General features: G+C 35.5%; 1 protein-coding gene across 3 annotated transcripts in view; it reads left to right on the forward strand.

Annotated features, from left to right (window-relative positions):
• LOC145984217 (patched domain-containing protein 3-like) overlaps nucleotides 1–25,542 on the forward strand; it is a 235,198-nt gene that overhangs the window by 186,458 nt on the left and 23,198 nt on the right. For all 3 annotated transcript variants that reach the window (XM_083117775.1, XM_083117774.1, XM_083117776.1), the window contains 10 exons: nucleotides 1,249–1,369; nucleotides 2,336–2,494; nucleotides 7,624–7,761; nucleotides 8,951–9,196; nucleotides 11,923–12,100; nucleotides 13,552–13,692; nucleotides 18,314–18,438; nucleotides 19,712–19,873; nucleotides 21,333–21,603; nucleotides 24,060–24,181. In XM_083117775.1, the coding sequence (XP_082973901.1) occupies nucleotides 1,249–1,369; nucleotides 2,336–2,494; nucleotides 7,624–7,761; nucleotides 8,951–9,196; nucleotides 11,923–12,100; nucleotides 13,552–13,692; nucleotides 18,314–18,438; nucleotides 19,712–19,873; nucleotides 21,333–21,603; nucleotides 24,060–24,181 (1,663 nt within the window). The remainder of the gene's footprint in view (nucleotides 1–1,248; nucleotides 1,370–2,335; nucleotides 2,495–7,623; nucleotides 7,762–8,950; nucleotides 9,197–11,922; nucleotides 12,101–13,551; nucleotides 13,693–18,313; nucleotides 18,439–19,711; nucleotides 19,874–21,332; nucleotides 21,604–24,059; nucleotides 24,182–25,542) is intronic.

Below are 25,542 nucleotides of genomic sequence, written 5' to 3' on the forward strand. Positions count from 1 at the left end.
TGAAAATTTCCAGGTAGAGGTTTAATTTGTATAATTATTAATGTAAGTGTAGCCACAACCAACCATTCAAAGTGATGACCTAAATTTTTTGGAAGAATCTGACTGTACATAGGGGACCCAAATTTGTTTCTTGTGGGTAGGTACCTTTTTGTTATGCCACTACGTCAAATATTTAGAATTACAAGAACATTTCGGACGAATACAACAAAATTAGATTCATAATTATCATCTAAGTCCTGAAATTCAAAATTAACTGGTACGTACAATTAATGTGCAACAAAGTCAAATTGGTTATATTTAAATAAAAAAGTCAAATTAGCTGTAACAATTGATTGATTGTACCAAAGATTCCACATGTATGAAGCAAATAATAACTATCATTTCAAGATTTGATGATATTGAAACCGATTTTGTGGAAGAGCCAGCCTCGTAGCTAGATATTTTGACGCCCTAGGAAGGATTGTGGATTGGCGTAAATTTCTCCATCTCATACTATTAAAATATAATTTTCGTCGGTAACTTATTATTATTGTAATTTAAATATGATAATCTGCTGAAGTATCCCTGAAGATTTTGTATCGATTCACATTGGGATTTCAAATTTAAAGAACGATGGGCAAGGGCCTCACATTCTAATCTCGCCTAGGGCCTCGCAATATGTTGCTATGCCACTGGTCACAGTATTGTGGCAGTATCCACAGTAAGGTGGATGGAAATGGTTTTTTGGTATTCAGGAGAAGTAAGGGAGAATGTGTAGCATAGATATTGTGTTATGAAAACTCCTAAACTGATTAGCAAAGAATAAAATTATTGTAACTAGTTTTGGGGTTCTTTACAAAAGTTATTGTAATGTAGAATCATGTCCCCACTGAAAGAAAATAATTCTATCAGCAAGTAAATGACACTATATAAACAGTTGATGTGACTTGAACTCTTAGGAGTAATGTGTAACAAGGAACAACGGAAGAAACACCCTGGCCACTCCTCATCAGCATTTTGAATTTGCGCATGTATTTTTGAAGCCTTGTAACCTCCTGAAGAATGCAGAATATTTTTGAATCTCCGAAAATTGTTGAAAATTCCAATCAGTTTAAGGAACATAAGTTTCTTTTTAATATATAGAATGTGCTAATGCAAATGATCACCAATTTTAGAACACTGCAAGTAGAGAATTATGAGATGTGAAGTAACTTGAAGATAATCATAAACCCTTAGAGATTCTACTTTTACTTTCATTTTTATTTTCAGTTACAAGGACATCCTGAATAAAGTGCTAGATAGCAACATGACTGTACTTTTTGCTGGATTTTCTCTCATCATCTTCTACGTTATAATAATGCTAGGTCGCTGTAACTTGGTGGAGCAACGGGTAAGTTGAAGCACTTCAGTTGTTCAAGAGATGTGCCCAAAAATGCAAACGAACTGACAGAAGCATTCCAGATTAAAAGTAACTTTTCATTACGTATATTGCTTCATGTTAGCATTTTGTCTGATTTTAAAAATACCAGTATATTAAGCCTAACATGAAAAGCAAGACACTAGTGTCAGTATAAAATTAAATGAATGCATGTAAGAATGGGACAAATTAATAATTACTCTTATCGGTACTGGTCGATAAGGCATTTAGGTGTGTAGGTTTTATCAGTAAAATCATCGATAATTTTACCGATCTGATATATCTATAAGTATCTTACAATTTAATGCAATATTGTGCCATTTTGTTGTAATTTTTATGGATATAAACACGTAGTCTCTACTCCATACTTTTTTAAAAAGTAAATGTCTTTTGTATTGCAAAAGTTTGGTTCATCTGGTAACATATATTTATTAAGGATTGATTGATTGATTTGGTGTTTTAAGTCCACTTTATGCACAGTAAGGCTAATCGGGACTGGACCTATAGTTTAAAGTGGGATCTGAACCACTATGTGCCTCCACTGGGAATCAAACCTGGAACCCCTAGATTACAATGTGACGATGATACCACTGCACCATCGGGGAGGCCACATTTATTAAGGAGGTCAATGAATCATTTGGAATTTTATATCAGATCAGTAGAATATCGGTTATTGGTATCGGTAAATTTTATAGCAGTACTTTATCAGTATCAGCCAAAATTTCATATCGTCCCATCCTTAATATAGAGTTTAAATAAGAAGTTAAGAATTGTTGGCATCAATCAAACTGAGCTGTTTGACTTTTTTAACTGCAGGAATTAAGTGTCTTTGATTTTAATGTTTCACTTCAGTGTAGAAAATTTCTATATTTTTTCATATATGTATACACTTATATATGAATCATGAATCAAGGGTCTATAAATAGCTTTGCCTTCCAGGTGTATCTTTCACTATTTGGAGTATCTGTTGTTGGCCAGTCAATTTTAGCATCCTATGGATTTTGTTTCTACATGGGATTATTTTATGGACCCATCCATCCCATATTACCATTCTTGCTTCTGGGAATTGGAGTTGATGACATGTTTGTTATAATGCAGGTAATTTTTTCATTTATTTTTTAAGAAATAGTCTAAAATTTCATTGCATTGTACTCTTATTTGTTATTTGTTTTCTGCCCCTTTTGCCTAATCATGATGATGAGAGTGATTGATGATTATATGAAATTAATGAAGGCAGACTCAAACCTAGAACCTTCAGTGTCAAGGTTGAAAGTTGACCACTTAACATGCTTGGCTACTGGAGTGGCTAATAGATGATTGTTTATTTCTGTCAGCATTATCAAAATGTGAGTGCCTTCTCAGTAGTTTAAATGAACCTCTTTGTACAGTCTCGGACACTCCTGGGTTGTAATGAATCCATTGAAATTTAATGGGAGTGTTACAACCCAGAAGCGTCCATGACTGTACCAGTTAAATTGATCAAAACAGACCATATTCATAGTTGCATGACTCTTTCAAGGTCTTTAAATCAGGGTATATCCATAAATTTTCTAGTTGGATGGGTGTATTACAAATTGATTCATGCAATCGAGAAGCATTTTAACATTTATTTTACTTAAGTGATATAAATATGTGCTGCACTTAATGTTGATTCGAGATTAAGAATCAACTTGTATAAGAATGCCTTCATAAAATTTCATATTTTCTTATTCTTAGGATAGATTTATAAGTACCAATCTACTGTTATGCATGTATTTCTGAATGTGTGTTTTCATTATTTTCATTTACATGCATTCTCACAGCATAAAGCATGACTGATTTAATCAAACACATATCAACTGAGATAACTAAAAATTGTTGGTCATTTCAAAAGTTACTTAAGTGAAATCTGCATCAAATTCTTTCTTCAATGTAGATACACTGTACATCTTGTAGGATACCTGGACAAGGCCTCTAATAGTGTAGTGGCTAACACTGTTATCATGTAATCAACTGATTGCTGTTCAATTCCTAGTGGTGGCACATTGCCCAGAGGTTTGGATTTTACTTTAAACTGCACATCCAATACTCATAACCTATCTGAGCATAAGATGGACATAAAACAAAGTTTTGTAACTGGATTCCAATAGCATGCAGCTGCCTACCTTGTTTTTTGCTCCAACCTGCATGTAGCACTTAAGATTCGACTGGGCTGAGAAATGAACTTTTTAAAAATGCCTTGCATTTTGTATCACCGTACTAGTATATGGTGTGAAAAATTAATTTGTTTGGAAATATCTCTGTAACATACAGTAGAATCATTGTGTGGATTGCATTGTATAGCCATTTACAATAGAATATAAGTTAACAGTGCCACAACACTATTACAAATATCTAAACAATAGCAATTGCAACACATGAAAAATTTTCTGAAAACTCTAGATAAATTCCAAACAGATGTTCTTCAAAAATTATTGTGGAGATATTCCAAAGTCCAGTGAAACCTTGAGATTTCCACAAATATCCACATATAACTTGTATGGCATGTAATTTTCACATTAACACAGAAATCAGCAAGGAAGTATTTGTCAAAGGTTGTTGGCTCAGTGGTAACTGTATCAATGGAAAGTGAACAATTTGAAGCTTCTTCAAACTTTATAATTGAAGGACTCTGGTGTAAAACATGGTAAGTGACATTTTTGAGTTACAAAGTGCATCGTGTAGTCGTGTAAATGGAGTTGAACCATACTTGTAGTGTTTAAATTCATCAACAGATGACAGAACTAGAGAGTTGGAAGTTATGATATCTACCAGTTGTTTCATGTAAAGTATGGTAAGTAGCAAAGATGGCGGCGAAACGGCAGTTACTGAGATGCAACGTGTCTCAGAAAGTTGCAGATTATTGAGACCACAGCGAAGATGAGAACGAGTTAGAAAGTGTATATGATTCCCATAAAGACCCGGAATTTGTACAGCCGAAAAAGAATGAGTAGAATGAAGAGGTTACCAATGCAGATGCGAGTAAAACTGTGCATGGCCACGTATATTCTATTTCATGTAAAATGTGGTATCTACTGTAGATACCATTGTTTACATGCAGCAGTGCTCATAATGGCAGTTTCGAAATAAATTTTACTCTCGTACTGGCATGAAAACTGTGATCTAGTAGAGAAGCATATACTTTTCTTCTACTAGATATAAATAACTGTAGTCACATAGAAATTCGTTTGATTTCCAATTGGGTATGCACATTTAAGCCTGCTTTAAGATACCGTGCTTTGCATGCAACGTCAAAAATTTATTACACTTGAGGAATATGATCTGAATTGTATCAATTATTCAAAACTGTTTATTTTTTTTATAAAATATTTCTTTCATAATTCTGTAATGCACATTTTAAAAGTTATGATATTTTTATGGTGGACCTAATTAACATTTGTAATTTAATTAACTTTCATATTTATGATATTTGTGGCTTTGATGAAAGCAAATTATTTTATTGTTGATGTTGCAAATATGCATTCTTTTTGGTTCGAAATTATAACTATTTTAATCCATAAGAGCTAAATTTCAGTGACAATTATTAAAAAGGTAAGCCCTATGTACATTTAAAATTATTCTTTACAAATATGTCGAGTTAAAGAAAAATATAACTGAAAGCTACAAGGGTCATAGTTGTCTTTAAGATAGAGATTTAAACCTTATGCATAAATTGCTTATTGAAACACAAAAATCAAATATTGCAATTGTACGCAATTTGGATAGTCTATGTAACACAGCTTTGTATCAAGAGAGGCATTTGTGAAACTCATTCTGCTTGGCATGCTGAGGTAATAAATAGAGCCTCTATCTCTGTGTGCATGAGGTAGATATGTGAAGCTGAAAATCCGTTCATATAAAAACATTCTTTACGAATATTGATCTCCATATAGAGATAAGGAAGTTATTTTTAATCAAAACCATTCATAACTTATTTTCTTAAATACTAACGTAATAAAACGAAGAAATATACTTTTCTAATGGTGTTCATTTCAGTCATAGACAAAACAAAATATCGTGACATTGGAAAACAAAAACTTGTTACAAGTAGCTCACATTATTGTTCATTGAATATCATTATTAAATTCATTTTTGCATTACAAATTATTATGGTTGCTATAAGAAGTATGTCAAAATATTATTGAACTGACGACATAATTCAGCTTGAATAAAGTGGTATCTGATCACTCATTTTGATAATATCTTTGCATGTAAAGCATGGTAACTACAACAATTCCTTGAACAACCCTCAAACAAATTGCATGTAGCACCACAGAAAAAAATACTCCCTCTGTCCCATAGTTATTGTCCGGTTTACCAAAATGGTAACTTTTTATTTAGGTTAATTTGGATACTTGATCGGCCAATTTGTACTGATCCTTGAGTAATAACGTTGTACGATACATTCCAGTGTTTAATTTACTTCTTCTGTATACACCAATGTCACAGTTTGAATATCGTACAATTATTATGGGACAACAAACAAAAGTGTACCGGACAATAATTATGGTACAGAGGGAGTAATTTGGATGAAATATCGTGTTTGTATGATAGCAAGCATACATGTGAATCACATTTGCTGTAAATAGTTTAGAAATTTACTTTAATTTGTAACTCAGATTTTTTTGAAACTTCAACTTTCAATATCGCAAAACCTACATTTTGTCACTTACCATGTTTTACACCTGAGCTCTTAAATTGATTCCCAGTTTGACAGTTGTTTTACCACAATTCCACCACCACCACTGCTACACTACTACTACTACTACTACTATGAAAGTACAGTCGAAACCGGTTATAACAACTCCGAAGGGACCGCCAATTTACGTTTGTTATAGCCGATAGTCACACAAACCATTTTTTTTCCTAAACATTTCAAATCCGTAAGTTTTATGTTTTAAACTTGCTGTATGTGTTATAATAGTCATGAATGAAACATCCTCGTTCCAGTTACTGTATTACAAAAATGTATTACAGTACAAAAATGAAAATACAGTACAGTACTCTATACATACATTACTGTATGTACTCTCCTACAATAAATGCAAATTTTCCTGGCGACAATATCATGGCAAGCTCGGAAACGTTGTATCCAAGAGAAAGAACAATTGAAGTTCGGATTGCCCAACCAACATGCAAATTCATTGGCTTTCGCTTGCAGAATAGGTCCATTGATCGGCACATTACTTGTTCTTTGCTGCTTAAACCATTTAAATATAGCTTCTTCAATGTCTTTGTGCTCAGATGATCTTGCCCGCTTGATTTTTAGAGAATTTTGTTCGAAAAGAGACTGTATTTTCTCTCTGTCCTTCCAAATTGTAGAAATCGTTGAGAGTGATACACCCAATTCCTTCACGATGCTGACGTTTGTTTCCCCATTTTCTAATAGTCATATTATGTGTGACTTTTCTTCAATATTAAACACTTTCCTTTGGCGACATCTTGACAGCGATGCTTGCCTTGACTATTTAACAGATACATTGATTTGATTGATTGATTTAGTTTATTTTACTTCGCGTTTTGTGCCTCTTGGCTAATTTGCAAAGATGGGAATGAGTGATGAAATTGATGAATGGACCTTCACAAACAACCAAGCCCAAGCAGGATTCAAACCCGGGACCCTTGGCGTCACAGCACAATGTGCTAACCACTCAGCCACAGGGTCCGGCACATACTGATTTGAAATCTACAATCTACTGAAACCAAGAGTTTGAAAATAAGCGGTACATTGTTGTCGGCAATCCACTAAGACGTAAAAAAAATCAACATTGGACATTATAGCTGATACATTTCTCCGAAAATGTGATTAAAATATGTCGTTTTATGCAATATGTCGTAATAAGAGATTTTTTAAATACAGTGTTTGTATGGGATTTAGACAGGACCGCTAGATTTCGCCATTGTACCAAATATGTCGTACAAGCGATGTCGCTATAAACGGTTTCGACTGTATATATTATTTTGTGGCTTATGCATTACCCAGATGTTCCTGTGTGTTTTTACAATTACCCAATTACCGTCTATTGAATAGACTTTGTTCACTAACATGTAAGCAACAGAAGACTGTACATCAACTGAACCCAATGTTATCTCAAATTTGATCAGAGTAAGGGTTATCAAGTTTTATTACTAATCTGTTGAAATAATAAACTGATGTTAGCCTCACATTTTACACCAAAATTCTATATATTTTCTCTTGTCATTTTCAGTCTCTGGATAACTTGAGTAATGCAGAAAAACGGATGGATGTTCCAGACAGAATAGGAAGGGCTCTCCAGCAAGCAGGGGCTTCCATCACTGTAACATCTCTAACAGATGTGGCAGCTTTTGCAATTGGAACAACTACAGTATGTAAATTTTATCATTTCTTTCACAAGTAGTTTTAATATTTCCACAATATAAAAAAAAAGCATACTTGCTAACAAATAACGATGAAAATTTCAACATGAGGAGAAGTACAGTTAAACAGATCAGAAGCATAGATCAAAGGTCTTGGTGAGTGTTTCTACATTTTCCACATCCCTTCCACTGATCCGTCTACTCACATTACACTTCAACTGTTATTCTCCTTGTGCTGAACATGCAGTATATTACCCATAAAAGCTTGGTAATTTATTATTTATCAACTGTGTACTTATTTGCCATTCCAGTTATTTACCATTCTAGTTATTTGCCTTTAACTTATTGCAACTATGTATGAATTTGGATTCCTATACATGCAGTACAGTGTGTGTAATTGTGTTGGAGTTACTGGCACCCTGAATTTAAAAGTGAATTATGTTTGAATTTTGTTCATGATTACATACAAATAGCTATATGAAACTTATTCTCAATAGCCCCAATTAAAATTTATAAACATTAATCAAATTTGCCTTGTTGGTTTTAAAAAAAATGTATATTTCTCACATACAACAGATACAACTGATTCTGATCTGATTTGCTTTATTTTACTTCGCTTCTTGTGCCACTTTGGCTAATTTGTGAAGATGGGAATGAGTGATGATATGATGAAATTGATGAATGGACACTCCGCCCAGGCCAGGATTCGAACCCGGGACCCCTGGCATCGTAGCACGATGTGCTAACCACTCCGCCACAGGGGCCGGCATACAACAGATACAATATTCTAATATGAATTTGTAATCGTGCATATGGTCAAAAGTTACAGAATCAAACATACAGTACAAGAAAGTGCTAAAATGTAGTTTCAGTGGTTCAAATCAAATTAAGGATACTCTTGTTGCGAGAAATATTCTTAGAAGTAAGGGGAAGGAACTGTGGGAAATCTATTCTGGAAAATCTCGAATTATATGTGAAGTGTGTTCAGTCTCTAGAGTAGCACCCTGTAGTAAATAATACAAATCACATTGTTCTTTACATAGTTTGTTTCTAAATTTTGCTTGATTAGTCTCATTATATAGAATGAGCAAATTGGGACACACTGAGGCAGTTATAAACTCTTGTAGCAAACCTCCAACCCATAGTTCACACCGATATCTCCATTCACATTACTAAATATGATGAACTTCTTTTCAGGTGATGCCATCATTGCGATCATTCTGCTTATTTGCTGCATGTGGAATCCTGTTTCTCTACTTATTCGAAGTGACATTCTTTGTCAGCTGTGTTGCAATAGATGAATACCGAATAAAAGATAAGAGGGATGGATGCATTTGTACCATCCACAGGAATTGGAAACCTAACGATTGCAGTCAGAGGAACATACAAAAACTAGTTTTTGGTAAATTCTATGGACCCTTCTTACTGAAAACTCCTGTGAAGGTAAATAGTAATAAATGTAATCAACATTTTATTAAAGGTAGTAAATTATAATTTGTATATATTATTTTCAGGTAAATGTATCAGACAAAACAACCAATGAGTTAGGTTGGTTGGTTGATTGGTTGATTTGTTGTTTTAAGTCCACTTTATGCACAGTAAGGCTAATTGGGACTGGACCTACAGTTTAAAGTGGGATCCGAACCACTTGTGCCTCCACCGGGTATCGAACCCGGGACCCCTTGATTACAAGGCGACGACGCTACCACTGCGCCATCGGGGAGGCCTCAATGAGTTAGGTTATCTGAACAAGTTCTGTAAATGTTGTTCTTGATTTGGTTTATTTTACTTTGCTTTTCTGCCACGTTTGGCTAATCTTGAACATGAGGATGTGGGGAGAAACAAATTTTGTGATTAAATATTTATCTCATGTGGAATTATGAACATTTCAAAGCTAAACTCGGGTAGATTGATAGGATTATGGTTCGAACGGAAAACCTATATATAAATATTCTGACCCACTTTTGTTACAGTTTTCAAGTATCTGTATGGTGGGGAATTGGTAAGGAAATCAGTTCAGCCCTAGAATGAACTTGAGGTTTATCATAAAACATTCGCAATGATATGTGTGATTGGCAGAACATCAATATTCGTAAATTTTATATTGGTATCTGGAAAATTTTATATCAGTCCCTTCACATGAACACCATAGTTACCTTGTTTAAGTTGGTTTTGATTAAGTTGATATTTTAAGTCCACTTTATGCACAGTAAGGCTAATTGGGACTGGACCTACAGTTTTAAGTGGGATCCAAACCACTATGTGCCTCCACCGGGTATCAAACCCATGAACTCTTGATTACAAGGCGACGACGCTACCACTGTGCCATTGGAGAGGCCCTATAGTTACCTTGCACAGTAACTAGTACAATAAGATTCAACCATTAGAGACCACGATATAATACAGTCTCATTCCATCTTGTTAGACCACCACAAGCTATCTGAGATATCATAGTCATATATATGCCATGAAAATTGTGTTTGTTTACTTGAGTTTTGTTATTTAGCATTGCTTTTCTGCCACTTTTGGCTAACCGTGATGAGGATGAGTGGTGATATGATGAAATTGATGAATGGATACTCACAAAGAACACCCAGGCCAGGATTCGAACCCAGGAGCCCTGGCATCATAACTGATAACTGATCCTAATACAAATTGTGTTGAGCGAACAAAAGAAAAATGGAAAAAGTTCATGATTAAATACACAGTTCAAAACCACAATATTTTTTTTATTTTAGCAAATCTAATGTATTAATACTTGATTTCATTACCTGCAATTGAATGGACATAAACTGTCTGGAATTACAATTATTCCACTTTTAAAAGCTCCCATAAATATTGGTCACTACTATAACAACATGGTATGAAATGTGGAATCTTTGTTCCCCCCACTTGAACATATTAACACATTCGGGTCTGGCCTCATAATACAGCATTTTTACCTCTGGTGTGCGGTTTTTGGTTGTTTTTCAAAAAATCATGGAAAAGATATTTTTAATTTGTTTTTATTTACCACATATTTCTTAAATCTACAAAACTTCCTCTTTTCAATGAACAAAAATTTGTTAAATTTTCTTTTCATTTTCAGACATTTTTGAATATTTTTTTCTGCAATGTTTTGTGAAAGAAAAAAGGTACAACATTGTAACAAATGTTAATATAGAGATATTTTAAGTTCATCATCTGGAAATTTCAATAATTAACTACATAAGCTATCAATACATCTTTTGAATCTTGCATAAGAATACTTCTTATGTGCACATAACAAAAAATAATTACAAACATAATTACAAATTACAGGTAACTAGCTTTTGTATGAAAAAGTGGCTGCAGGACAGGACCAGATGATGTATCAGTTGGTTCTGCGTCATCTGTAAAAATTAAACAAATAAATAAATAAACTAAATAAATAAAATAAACTTTCATTTGACATACACTATACAAAATAATAAATGGAGAAACTAAAAATACATCAGTGCATGTAGGAGAATCAAGCAAGAGGCAAGATGAATAGACCCAAAAAAATTACCTCTTTTCACTTCATTCATAAAATACTGGAGTTTGCAACCCTGTTAATATTGTCGACAATAATCATTACGAATATAACCTACCTTCCAAATCTTCAAATTCATCTGCATCATCAAAATCGTCGCTAACTTCAAACTCTGAGGTGGGATCCTCATGCAGTCTGGATCTAACAACGCCATTCTAAACAATGCACAGCATATCAACCCGACAACAAACAGTTGCAGGTGCGACATAAAAATAGCACGTGAGTCACCTAGCGGTCGGAATTTCAACAGAGGGGCTTGAATGAACAATCACATGAGACGAAGTACGAGCGATTGCATACCACAGGATGGGCTATGCCCATTGTTCATCCACATTGACTTTTAAGTGCACTGCAGGCTATGCCCGTCGTGAGACCCCAATGTGTTAATGAGAGGAGATATTGAGTGATTTGACTTGTGATCTTGCCACCAAAGGTTTCACGTTCCAGTCCCGGTGTGGGTGCTCCTTTGAGAGTGTTTCTTCATAAATTTCACCTCTTCATTTATCCTCATTGTTGTAATTAGCCAAAGGTGGTAGAAAACAATATCAAATAAAGAGGTTAAAATGCAAATTGTGGGGAAATATTGAAAATTTGATCAGTCTTTTGTACTTTGTAGATACTGGTCACCGTGACAACTTTGCTGATGCTTGGTTTTAATATCTGGTGTCTGTCGCAAGTTGAACAGAAGTTTGATCCTATTTGGTACTTGAATCCTGATTCTTATCCCATGCAATATTCTGATGCTTTAAAACAGTATTTTCCCAAACATGGAAAGCGAGCAGGCATTTATCTGGGTAAGTTTATCATAAATTTCATTATGTAGGGAGTAGGCATAATTATGTCCAAGAGTCATTCCACATCAAATCAACACAAACTCTACCTCACTACCACAAGTTTTGATGAAATTTGATCTTATTGATACCACAGTAGAATGAAAAACAATTAACCTTACGTATATATGCCATTGAATTTGTCAAACTTTTCCCATAAATGAGCAAACAATATTTGTTGAAACTGCATTTTAAGCTCATCTCATTGAGCTAGAAATCTGGTAAATGTCTCAATTTAACAATCCTCCTTATGGGTTTTATAATATGCAACACATTAGGATTTAATTTTTTTTCAATTTAAAATTTTGTTTTTCTCAAAAAACTATTGTTTTTTTTAATTTTGATTCTCTGAAATTGTTCATAGTGGTGATAATTCAGATGAGCTTAAAATGCAATTTTAACAAATCCCACTTGCTCATTTTTGTGTAAATTTTGAAGACTTCAAAGGTGTGCAACTTTAAAAGCTGTTGGTATATCGACCTAAGAGTGTGTGTGTGTGTGCAGGGGGGGCACACACACACACACACACCTGGGTATATCCAGGTTGTACTAGATTTAATTAAAATCCCTGAAAAGTAAATCTGAAAGAGTGTGTTTACTTGATATGGAATTATCCACAACTCAAAAATAAAACATGTTTTAATATTTGGCACACACAGGAGATGTAGATATTTTAGTGAAAATTGCAAGCTGAACTAGGGAGTCAAATCTGGGTCACTGCTATTGCATTACCAACGGAGCAGTCTTGGCTTCACCTAAAATAGTTAAAAGAAAAAAAATGGGCAAAACCAGAGCTAGCTTAATAGTGCACTTGGTAGAGCAATGGTTTGTATACCTGAAACCTGTGTTCAAGTTCTTGTTGAGCCTTTTTTTTTTTTACCTAGAATGTTTTAAATTCTGACAAACCATAACTTAAAGAGTGATATATATATATGTATGTATGTATATGCATATGTATGTGTGTGTTTATGTGCACATGAGTGTATAGTTAGGAAATTCTTAAACTTGGGGCATATCTTTGATTGACAGGTTTGTAGCACTGCTATTCGAAGAGATACTGTAAAACTGTAATTTTTCAAAATGCTAATTTTTTGAAATTATTCAACTTTTCATTACATGACTGTTTTTGGAAGTTCATAAAAATATTTGGCATAGACAAAATTTTTACAATTGCTGCATATTTGAACTCTCCAAAAGTGTAATACATCATTGTGTATAACATTCAGTATAACCATATGCCAGTATAATGGTTACATTTAAATCAATATTTTGATACCAATACCACCAAATCATCGGTATCAGTTCAACTTTATTAACTATCACTAAAATGTGGGATTTTGTCTTAAATTCATGTACTTTGATGCTACACTATGAACTTGATGTTTCTAAATAGCTTTCTAAATTTGTACTTTCAGGTGAAATTGACTACTTTTCAGAAAAAGACAAATTAAATGATTTGATGGCACTGATTCAGAAAAATCCATACATCAATAAAGATACAGTCGATTTCTGGTATGAGTCCTTTGAAAAATGGCTTAGTACACATGCAGACTATGGTAAGTGTCAAGGTTTTGGAGTTATTTTTATTACTCTTAAGCACGAAGTCATGTGGTTATTAGTGTTGCATTGTCCCATGTTACTGCTTTTGCCACCGATAAAAGAACTTTTTTACACATATATAGAAATTGTCAGAAAATTTAAAGTTGTTGAACTTCTGTTATTGTTTTACTTGCATGCCTGCGTTGGTGTTTTATTTGTATTATATCTAATCTAGATGGGGTGTATAATAAGTAAATAAATAAAGAAAACTGTGGTACAACAGCCCATGAGGGTCAGGGCCTACATACTGACTACCGGCCACACTCCCAACTGCCGAGGTGACTGATCCTGCAACCAGTTACGAGGTAGCATGTGATCAGCACGATGAACCCCAACCATTCTTGTATGTTTCTGTGACCGGGTTACAGTACTCAATCATAGTTTCCCAATTTCCTCACAATGGTGGGTGGCCACTGATCCCATCCACAGGCCAAAATCTCAGGAGAAAAGTTATGCTTCCCCCAGGAGACTCATATCGCCCCATAGCTGGAGCCCAAAGCCTGACACCCTAGATAATAAATATAAACAATATATAAAAAATGTTGTGGTATACCAGGTCAAATGTTCATAATATGCTACTAAAGGTTATTCTTTCCCCTTTGATTGTTGCATTACCATTTGCTAGTTTTTTCAGTTTCAGTTTAGGTTCTGATTGAATATGATTTGCTTTTAGAATGCAACTTATGTGGCTAATAAATCCTCTCTTCCCTAATTCTTTCTCTTCTCTTGAAAATTGCATTAGGAGACTTCTCCACTTTAAAATGTTCACTGCATGTTAATCATGAAAGACACATGCTGTTTTGTACTCCTGATGAGGAGAAGACTATTATTATTTTTGGGAATATTTGTCTTATTTCCGTTGAAATTATTTGAAGTACAATAACTTAACATGCATTATTTTAAAAAAAAACACTTGGGATGTGACAAGCCCAATTCCCAATGTGAGAATATCAGCCAAAATTGGTACATTGGAACCGGTATCGATATCGGTAAAGATCTGATATTTAAAGAGAATGCATGCCATTCATATTTAATACCGAATAGTGTTGTAATTTTTTTTCCGCTGCAAGAGAATAACCAAGAAGGAGTTTTGAGTTATATGTTATTGCAATTCTTTCAAATCTCTTGCGTATTATTCCTATGTAGTACATATGAATAACTGATTTTGTGCTACTATACAATATCTGAAGAGATGCATAACATTAATTTCATAGCATTTATATTCAGAATACTGGAAATGTCATTATTAGGGCTATTGGATCATTGGAAAAGCAGAAAATAGAAGATACTCCCAAAACTCGAATCACCATCACAAAGAAATAATACTCTTACTCCAACTGAGATATATTTTTCTTAATGCAAATTATGTGATACTCAAAATGCAGGACATGGCTGGGACAAAGAAGACATCAGGTAAACCTGTGGCGGATCCAGGATTGGCAGTTGGGAGGGGCAATTTTTGCCAGGTAGATTACAGTACCTTACCAATCCAGGAAACTATTCTGACACCTTTTCAATGGTTATGTAAACAATGCTGCTTCAAAGAGAAGCTGAGTTGTCGCCTGAGGTCTCGTTGGTAGCATTCTAAACAAGGGTTTGAGAATTCCAATTCTAGACTCTTTTTTTTTCATAATTATCGTAATTAATTCCAACTTCGTGACAAACACATAAAAATATGCATCGTAAATCTGTAAATAAACTGATGACAAACAAAACTGTCACTCATTACATGCACCTGAGGAAATATTGTCACCTTGGCAGACTGCGATATTCTTTCGGATTACAGCCGGACCCCGTGGCTGAGTGGTTAGCACATCGTGCTGCGACGCTAGGTGTCCCGGGTTCGAATCCCACTCGGACATGGTTGTTTGTAAATGTCCATTCATCAATTTCATCATTTCATCCCTCATCCCCATCTTTGCAAATTAGCCAAAAGGCACAAATCTCGAAGTAAAATAAAACAAATCAATCAATCTTTCTGACTACAATGCAGTGAGACAGAACTACTTCATAACTTAAAATGTAAATATCAAATACACTTCATCCATGCTACTAATAATTATAATATATCAAAACATACGTTTAGAGTTAAAATTATTTTAACAAGAATAAAATATTGGTACTGTACCTGATGATATCGGGGCAGATACAGAAGCTAGAAGATCAATATGAAATCGCAAAAATTCATGGAAATTGCCTTCATTGCAAGGGACTGGACCTTTTAGTTTCATATTCGGAGAGTTTTTAGTCATCCCTGTGAACCTCTGAAGGAAATGTTTTGACGTCCAAGCAGTATGACACTTTTCCCTGTTTTCAGCTATTTGTTCTAGGCATTTGTTTTGCTGAATATTTATTACGTTGAGACTAGGATCACTTCGCATCTTCAAAAACCATTTCTCATCTTTCACTGCCTTTTTGTGATGATCTTTAGATTCGTGAATGACCAAATCACCATTTTTCCCTGTTAAATTTGAAAAATCCTTCAAAGATTTCGTAACTAATTTCCAGAGTGTGGCATTGTGTTTAACCCCCTTCCCCCGACTTGACCAGGTACAAAAATAGGACAAAATTTACACAGGTAGCCCTGAAGGTGATCTGAAATGACAAGCCACTCGAACGATTCCAGGTGCTTTTTGGAAGCGTATCGATGGCCATCTTTGTCGCCTTTCCTTTGCAAGGAGAACGGATATTTATATCCAACCGGTGGAACCCAGTGGCACCTTAAAATACCCTCTTTTGAAAAATTATCTATCTGTCCCCCAGGAATTTTCCAATATCAAAAAAGGGCCTCCCTGATGTCGCAGTGGTAGCATCGTCGCCTTGTAATCAAGGGGTCCTGGGTTCGATACCGGTGGAGGCACATAGTGGTTCGGATCCCACTTTTAGCTGTAGGTCCAGTTCCGATTAGCCTTACTGTGCATAAAGTGAACATAAAACACCAAAAATTAATTAATCTAAAAAAATCAATCCAATATAAAAAACATCAATGTTTCGAACTCGCTGAGCTGTTTCACTTTCCGTGCAAATTGCATTGTTTGCACTCAATCTGGTCGAATCTGTATATTCTGCACTGTCACATAAAATATACTCGTCCAGACTACTAACTGAATTTACTCCCTCCCCATTTTCATTGCTGCTTCCATAGCCTGTTTTTTTGTTAAAAAAAACTCTCTATTGTCCTCGACTGGAGTTTTCTATTATCCGTTGCTAATTTTTTTTCTATCCTCACAACTCATATCTTCAATGTAAAACACAAATCACAAAGAAAGTAAGAAACACAAACACCTCTGTCACAGCACAAACGCCACTCATGCAAGCTACATCTCGCGCAATAATAACAAACGCTTTTTTTTTTTACACTACACTACACCACACTATCACGATGGAAAAGTATCGCACCAAACTACACTACCCATTCACTTGACCGGAAAAGAACGCTAGAACTGACAAACCCAAAGTTACATTGACTGGTGCCGGCTGGACCCCTCAAGTCCGGGGTGGGTATCATATTACCGCGCAGGTCCAGCAAAGACTGCAACTTTTCGGTGTCTACTGAATTATTTTTTTCTTAACTTAAAAAAACATACATGCAGCACTTAAATTATTAGTAATATCAATCATTATTATATCCCAAAAATCCATCATCAGGGCAGTTGGGGGGGAGAGCGATCGCCCCTATCCCCCCCGTGGATCCATGCCTGTGATAAACCTATACCATCTCCCATCTATCTCTGGAGCAAAGCCGTGCATAGCGGCAGAGAAGTGTGGGAAATCGAGTGGGCAGACCGAAGCAGTATACACTGCTGGAAAGTCTGGTAACTGCAGTCACTTCCTGCCCCCCCCCCTTCCCCCTTCCATGCAATCCCATTTCTCTCACATGTTTGTTGGTGGAGTCATCTCACGTCACTACTTGCACAGAGACTTGTTTTCGTTAACATGCTCCAGAGAAAGTTGGGACAGAGTGTAGCCATTATGGTTCTATTAGATAAGGATATATCAGCATCACAGTACACCAGAATTAGTAAATTTCATGCTTCTTCATATATCTAGAAATAATCATTAAATACCCTTGACTGTAGACATTTAGAAAACACATTTGCTCATAATGGTTCCAATGGAAAATTCAAGTCCTCTAAGTGGCACAAACTAAAATGAGATTTTCAAATGGACAAAATATTATTTCAAAACTGTTTTTGAGCAAGGACAAAATGGAAATAAAATATGAAGTGCTTTGAAAAGAACCAGAGTAATCTTTAGTCAATGATTTTTTTTTTTTAAATACATGCAAATGAAGTTTAGATTTTCCTGTTTGACATGCAACTGTAACATCTCCACTTTTGGTAGCACTATGGTGCAAATTAATTTTTAAAAATAATGTCTCAAATCCTAGAGTTAATTCAAATTTTAGTAACTTCAAACCTCAGGCTATTAACAGTTCGATCAATTCCATATACTATCTGTTTTATCTGCATATACAGTATTTATATTTTGTATGTGTGAGTGTGTAGTAACTGGTGCAATCAATTGAAATCAATTTTATTAAAAGCGCACTTAAATTATGAACATTTTCTGTTTCAGAACCAGAAAATGCAGATGAATTGAATGGATATCTTATAGAATTCCTGTTTTTAACCAATGAGGGCAAATCATACATTAAAGATATCAAATTTGATCTTGCTAGCTCACAGGATTTCAGAATTTCGGTAAGTCATCAGCATACAGGAAACATGTGTAATATGTTGGTTTACTGAGACCAAGAAGGTAAAAGTGTACAATGCAGACAAGTTTGAAAATCCAGGAGTGTAACATTGGAGTTCCACTGTAATTATAGAGGGTGTTATTTTGTCAACTTTTTCTATACTTTCATTTGTATCATGTATGTTGTTTGTTATGTTATCTGCAGGCTATTTCTAGAGAAAATTGTGGAACTTAGAATTGCATTACTGTAAGATCATCATTGGAAAGCCTGTTTCTTTCCCACAATAGAAGTTAAAATGTAATTATTTATCTTCCCTGCTCGGAAGTTGTCCTAGTAGCTCTGGGGTCCCATCAACTCTGGCAATAGAAGCAGCTGGATCATGGTGCTTGTTCTATGTATCTTCATTTGACAGGGAGAAGTTTTTTATTTTTATTATCCATAGGTCTGTATTAAAGTTGACATTATAAATACTTTTATTTGAAGTAAATGCTATTCCTACTTATTGATTCTTCAATAATTGATTTAATTGATTGTTTTTCCTAAAGTATCCATAGATAAAAATACCTATGTGAAAACTGGCTCCACCAGGGATCAAACCTGGGTTTTTGGCATTACATGCCAATGCTCTATCACTGAGCTTCCAAGCTAACATCTGACTTCCCTAGAATTTCCAACAGGAACATGATTCTACAGAATACCTGGAATGGACATTATAAACTTGCACAGAGATCTAAGTTGTGGAAATTTTTGGGAGGCCAGATTAATCATAGATAAATAGTCAGAATATACCTCTGGACCACTTTGTCACCATATCATTGCTCAGAAGCTTGCAAAAGTGCATGCAATTAATTTGATAGATTCATCTGTCATTATTTATGCTTAATGGTTTGAGATTGGACATATTGAATTAAGCAGTAAGCAGTAAGATTCCATTCAAAGTTAAACCTAACATTTTTTTTTTTTTCACTTTTCTTTCCACTTTAATGTTTCCTTAATACCACATTAACTTGATGAGTTTCAATGCTTGTGTTACAAATCCTTCTACTGTGGAGAAGAATTGAAAAACATTTGCAAATTATGGTGTGCTATCATTGTGATCATATGTAATTATCAGTTCAGAATGCTTTCCTGCGTCATGCAACAGAATTACATAATGATACATGTAAAATATATTGATTTACTCTGAAATGTCTTTCAAGGACTTTCAATTATGATTTGAAAGAAAATGTGATGTGCTTTAGAAAATGCTGTTTCATGCAAGTTATTTTTCTATGCAGGCTTCTCAGCTTACGATCCAGTACATTTTGATGAACACAACAGCAGAGCAAGTTCATGCAATGAAATCCATGAGGGAGCTTGTATCGTCAATCAATTTTACCAGTGGAGATCGACGGATTGTGGCCTACTCACCAGAATATGTTACTTGGATTGCAAATCAGGTATATATCTGCACGTTTTCTGAAACTATACAAAATATTCAGTAGAAATTTAAATTTTCTATTGCATGAATGAATAAAGATTGTTTTAAGTCTGCTTTATGTACAGATAGGCTAATCAGGACTGGACCTACAGTTTAAAGTTGGATCCGAACCACACTGGGTATCAGCCTCGGGACTTTTGATTATCTTTTGACTTTTGTTGTTATCACTATGCCATCGGGGAGGCCAAATTTTCTATTTCAGGAACATTTAATTTAGAGGTAAAACAAAACCAAATGTTGCTTTAATGTTCAATTAAGAAATCATTGTGATAAAGTTTGAGAGAACATGAACGTGCAAGGTAACCTTTACAAATATAGACACTAAGACCCAGGTGATTAGGAACGATTGATGTCAGTGATGTTGGTGCTGTGTGCTATCAGATACTTTTCAGGAGTATTTTTACCGTAAGGTGCAGAAAATGCAGAATTTTTATTAATCTGCCTTAAAATCATGTGCCAATTTAATAATCTGTCTCAACAGTAATTTCTGGATCAACATAACTCATGTAAGATATCTAGGCCAGAGATTGTGAAACTCTGGCCTAGATGCTACCCTGGTTTGAAAAGATCTAATGAGTTACCAAGGACGGATTTTTAGTGTCCATGTTAATAATAGGAACACTAATATGTAATATATGTAACAGCAAGTATGAACTTTTTTGGTGTCACATATCTTAAAGGTACAAATGTTAAAATGACTGCCATTGCCTGCAATACATCATCTTCAATGCTGGACAGATCAACAAACAGTAGATACGGTTTTGACTGGAAGGGAAGCACAGGTAGTCTCAGTTGCATGTCTCATGTCATCCAGTGTCCGTGGCTTTGTGGTGTGCACATTCACAGTTCACCACAGGTAGAAATCTAAAGGTGTTAAATCAAGAGATCTGGGAGGATATTTGACACTTCTTGCATTGCTCGAAAGAAAAATTGCTCACCTCTGTCATTTTGTGTGCACTAATGCCTAGCACCTGTTGGGCTGTGACGGAACTAAAAACAGAATGGATACACGCACACACACACTCAATGTGGACATTCCAGCTTGAAATTCAAAAGTATAGGCAAGTAATTTTTAATAGTTTCTCTGTTATTAATGTTCAGAGAGTGTGAACACTGTTTTGGGACACACTGCATTATTGTTTTTAAAAAATAATTTAAGTCTCCCCAAGGTCTTACCAGCACCTTTAGTGGAATGTAGCCAACTATTCACAAGCCACTGAAAATATCTCTGAGAGCTACCAGAATCTTGATCCATGGTTTGACAATCCTTGTTCCAAGCTAACATCAAAATATGAATTTTTTGAGTACATTAACTACAGTATTGATTTCTTGGTGTGTGATAATTACTCGATGTACAGCTTAAGTGTGTAAAAGATGTAAACATTTAAATTAACCTTTTTACATCTGTTTCTTTGAAGGTGATTGGAGAAGAATTACTCAGAAACTTGAGTCTGACCATAGCAGCAGTAGCAATGGTGACCATTGTCCTCATCAATAACATACAGACTTCCTTGTGGGTCATCTGTTGTGTTGGATTCACTTTGATTGATCTTGTGGGTTCCATGTACTTATTTGGGCTAACCATTGAGATCTCAACTTCAATTGTCATTCTTCTCTGTGTGGGATTGGCAGTTGATTACTCAGCTCATGTGGGTCATAAATTCACATGCCTTCAAGGCAGTAAGGATGGTAAGTGTTTGTGTGCTTATAAATGTATACCCTGCACATACTCTGTGATCAGAAGTATCCGGACATCCACCTGAAAGTGAAGTACAAGTTTGGGCCACCCTTCATCAGGAACACTGGCAGTCAATACGGTGTTGGCCCACCCTTAGCCTTGATGACAGTGTTCACTCTTGCAGGCATACTTTGAATCAGGTGGTGGAAGGTTTCCTGGGGAATGGCAGCTCCATTCCTCGTGGAGCACTGAAATGAGAAGTCTGCATTCCAAAACATCACAGAGATCTTCTATGGGATTCAAATCAGGACTCTGCGCAGGCCAGTCCATTAGTGGGACGTTGTTATCAAACCACTCCCCCCACAAGCCCTGCAGTATGGACGGGTGGTCAGTCATGTTGAAAGACACAATGGTCATCCCCGAACTGGTCTTCGATGGTAGGCAGCATGAAAGCAGTTAAAATGTCAATGTAAACTTGTGCCGTGACATTGCCACGTAAAGCAACAAGGGGGCCAAGCCCCCTCCAGAGAAACATGATCACACTGTAACCCCGCCACCTCCGAATTTCACTGTCTGCAATATACAGGCTGGCAGATGTTGTTCACCAGGTATTCACCACACCCACACCCTACCATCAGATCGCCACATTGTGTACCATGATTCATTACTCCACATAAGTTTCCCATTGTTCTATGGTCCAGTTTCGATGCTCCTTGCACCTCACAAGACTGCGTTTGGCTTATGGGCAGCTGCTTGGCCATGGAAACCAAGTTGCCACACCTTGTGCCGAACAGTCATGGGGCTTGAAGTAGATCCTGATGGAGTTCAAAGTTCCTGTGTGATTGTGGTGACGGATGATTGATGATTACATTGTATGACCCTCTTCAACACTTGATGGTCTCTGGAGGTCAACATAGGAGGTCAGCCTGCATGCTTTTGGGTTGTACACATGCCTTCACATTTTCACTTCACTATAACATTGGAAACAGTGGACCTAGGGATTTTTAGGAGGGTGGAAATCTCACACACAGACTTCTTACACAAGTACTTCTTACCTGACCACGTTGAAAGTCCACGAGTTCCTCAGACTGTCCCATACTGCTGTCTCGTGCTGTCTGCTGACTACTGAGATCGCTGACCATGTGGTAGATGGCAGTACTGTGTCACCCTCTATGATAAACACATATTTCGCAGTGTGTCCGGATACTTTTGATCACACAGAGTATTTGTGTGATCAAAACAAAACAAAATGAAGTTAATTAACAGCAGCTGCATTTTAAAAGTAAACACACAGGAACATATGGACACCTTACTTCATGATGATCCTATCTTCTGTGCTTGTATTGTTTCTAACTAAGAGTTTCAGGTGAATGTTACATAGCTAGATTACCAAATTTTGAAATACATACAGGGTGTTGCCAAACAACACCAACAATTCGTCACAGCATGTAGAAGAGATCAATACAAACAATTCTTTTAACAGATTGCCCATTAAGGTCTTGTTTTGATACTCCAGGCCCTCAAAAATAACTATTTTTATCCTGTATGTGTGAAACCATACAGCACTGGTCCCCTGATCTTATTAGTATTATTGTTATTTATGGAAAACATATTCAAAATGATAATTTGCTGGAGAAACAGTATCATGATAGAAGACACACCATTGAGATGAAATTGCTGGGCTTACCCCTTTATCCCAAGTGTCATGTGGATCACTATTCATAGATGTATGTTTCCCTTACATGAAGAATAAGATTTCAAACTTTAGTCTAGAAGTGTTCTCACACCCTTATCTAGAATAATCTTTAGCTGTCTGTAGTGTACAAAATATTTTATTAACTTTTCAGGGGGAAAAAGTTACTACTGTGAATATGTGTTGCATAGTTGCATGCATACAGGAGAATAAGTTTCATTTTTTTTTAGGGCTGGTAGCGTTGTAACAAGGCCGCAACAGGCAAAGCATTATTGAGAATTTTTTTTTTACCTCCATATCCTGTGAAAGTTTGTTGATTCATGGTAATACATTTGTTTATTAAGGATGGAGAAATATGAAATTTATGGATTTGAATTTGAGTTTCATTGTATGCATTTGCTTATGTGAAGAAGGAAAAAGGAGTGATTTGATGATTCTATTGAATGGTGATGACTTTTAGAAATGTATTCTGCTCTTCACATTTAGTGTCCATTTTAATAGATATGTGCTCATGGAGCTTTAGGATTGGTAGCATCTAGTGCAAAAGACACTGTTGGACACATCTTACCAAACACGCACATTGAACTCCTCCTTGTAACTTGGAAAGGATAGTCTCTGCAAAGCATCAGAAAGACATAGGCTATATTGTTTGAAAATAACCAGAAAATCTATCAGGAAGAAGATTTTTAGTATAAGAGGGAACACCCAATTTCCACAACCTTGACATGTGGTATGTGGAGTCAGTACGGTAATTTTAATACTATTTTATTTCAGAAAGAGCACTGGAAACGCTAGTCCTAATTGGCCCTGCTGTTTTAAATGGAGGCCTAAGCACCTTTTTAGCATTTGTCATGCTGGGGAACAGTGATTCCTATATTTTTTCAACATTTTTTAAGGTAAGCAATAATATAAGATATTCTGCTGACAACTTTTAAATATATTACTCACTAATTGAGGTGGAGGTATAATGTTTTCATCCATGTCTGAACAATAGAGAAACTATCAAACTATACACATAATTAACAGGTGTAACAAGAATTTGCTAATCAATTACAATATGGATGATTGAATGTTAAGATACACTCTGAACTATACACAATGTGCCAGAGTAATTTGAGGATACTAAAGATAAAAGTTTGAACTTCAAGTAAAGTAAATAATGTGTCTTTAGAATTTATTTGTAGGTTGATTTGATCTGTTAGTGTTGAAAATAGGAGTGTAAAAATACTAAGATTTTTCTTTAGATATCTAGAATTTAATTAGTTTGATTAACTACACACAACGACAATTGATAGTTGAGTTTATTTCAGAGTAGGCATTGATTTTCAACTCCTTAAGTCTTGTTATATTTCATATTAACTCATTTCATACTAACTGTGATAAATACCACTTGACATGTGACAAGTACAAGTGCATTTTTTCACAAGGTATATTTAGTTAAGGCAATGTCTTGGAGATGAGATTTTGGTTCTAGGAGGAGGCTAAATGATCTGATTGCTCTATACCAATCATCATGCACATTTACATAAATTGCATGTATGGATGTGGAGTCATGAATTTGAATAAAATAATTCAGGAATAACTATTGCAAGCATTGATGTTGGTCATCAGTGCACATAAATGTGGTCACCCTGGCCACTTATGCTCAGGTAGGCTATTAGGTACCGGACCTATAGATTAAAGTGTAATCTGAACCAATATGCAATTGTCTTCACCAAAAATTGATCCCAGGACCCCTCGATTACAAGGTGACAATGCAATCAGGGAGGTCCCTATGGCATGTGTCTTTAGGTTGCATGCTACTTGATTCATGGTTGCAAATTCTAACACATTATCATTAGGCTCCTCATGACATGACCACAATACTACGTACTGTTACTTCGTCATCCACAAGCAAGGCTGTACTCATGACCTCCTGCCATAACCTTCCTTAGATTCTGCAGAACCAAACTCCACCAGAAATTGGCTGCCACATTTGCTATTGGCTACAACATTTAGCTCAATAAAATACAAGGAATTTCACTGCACTAGTTTAATTTCAAGCACCATTTATTATGTCAAACATTGGTTAAGAAATGTATATGAACTTAACCCTTAACTACAGAGATTGATCGGGTTATATTAAACCGATATGTAAAGTGTACTTACCCTATGAAAAGCTGTGCCACCACCACCACTGGTTGTGTTCTATGGGACAAACTATGTTGGAGCATCCATCCCATTCCTCCTCACAGGCTTTCCATAGGCCAGTGAGGGT

The sequence above is a fragment of the Lepisma saccharinum genome, chromosome 2 (genome assembly GCF_977018435.1).
Source record: "Lepisma saccharinum chromosome 2, izLepSacc3.1, whole genome shotgun sequence".
In the NCBI taxonomy this organism is placed as follows: Eukaryota; Metazoa; Arthropoda; class Insecta; order Zygentoma; family Lepismatidae; genus Lepisma; species Lepisma saccharinum.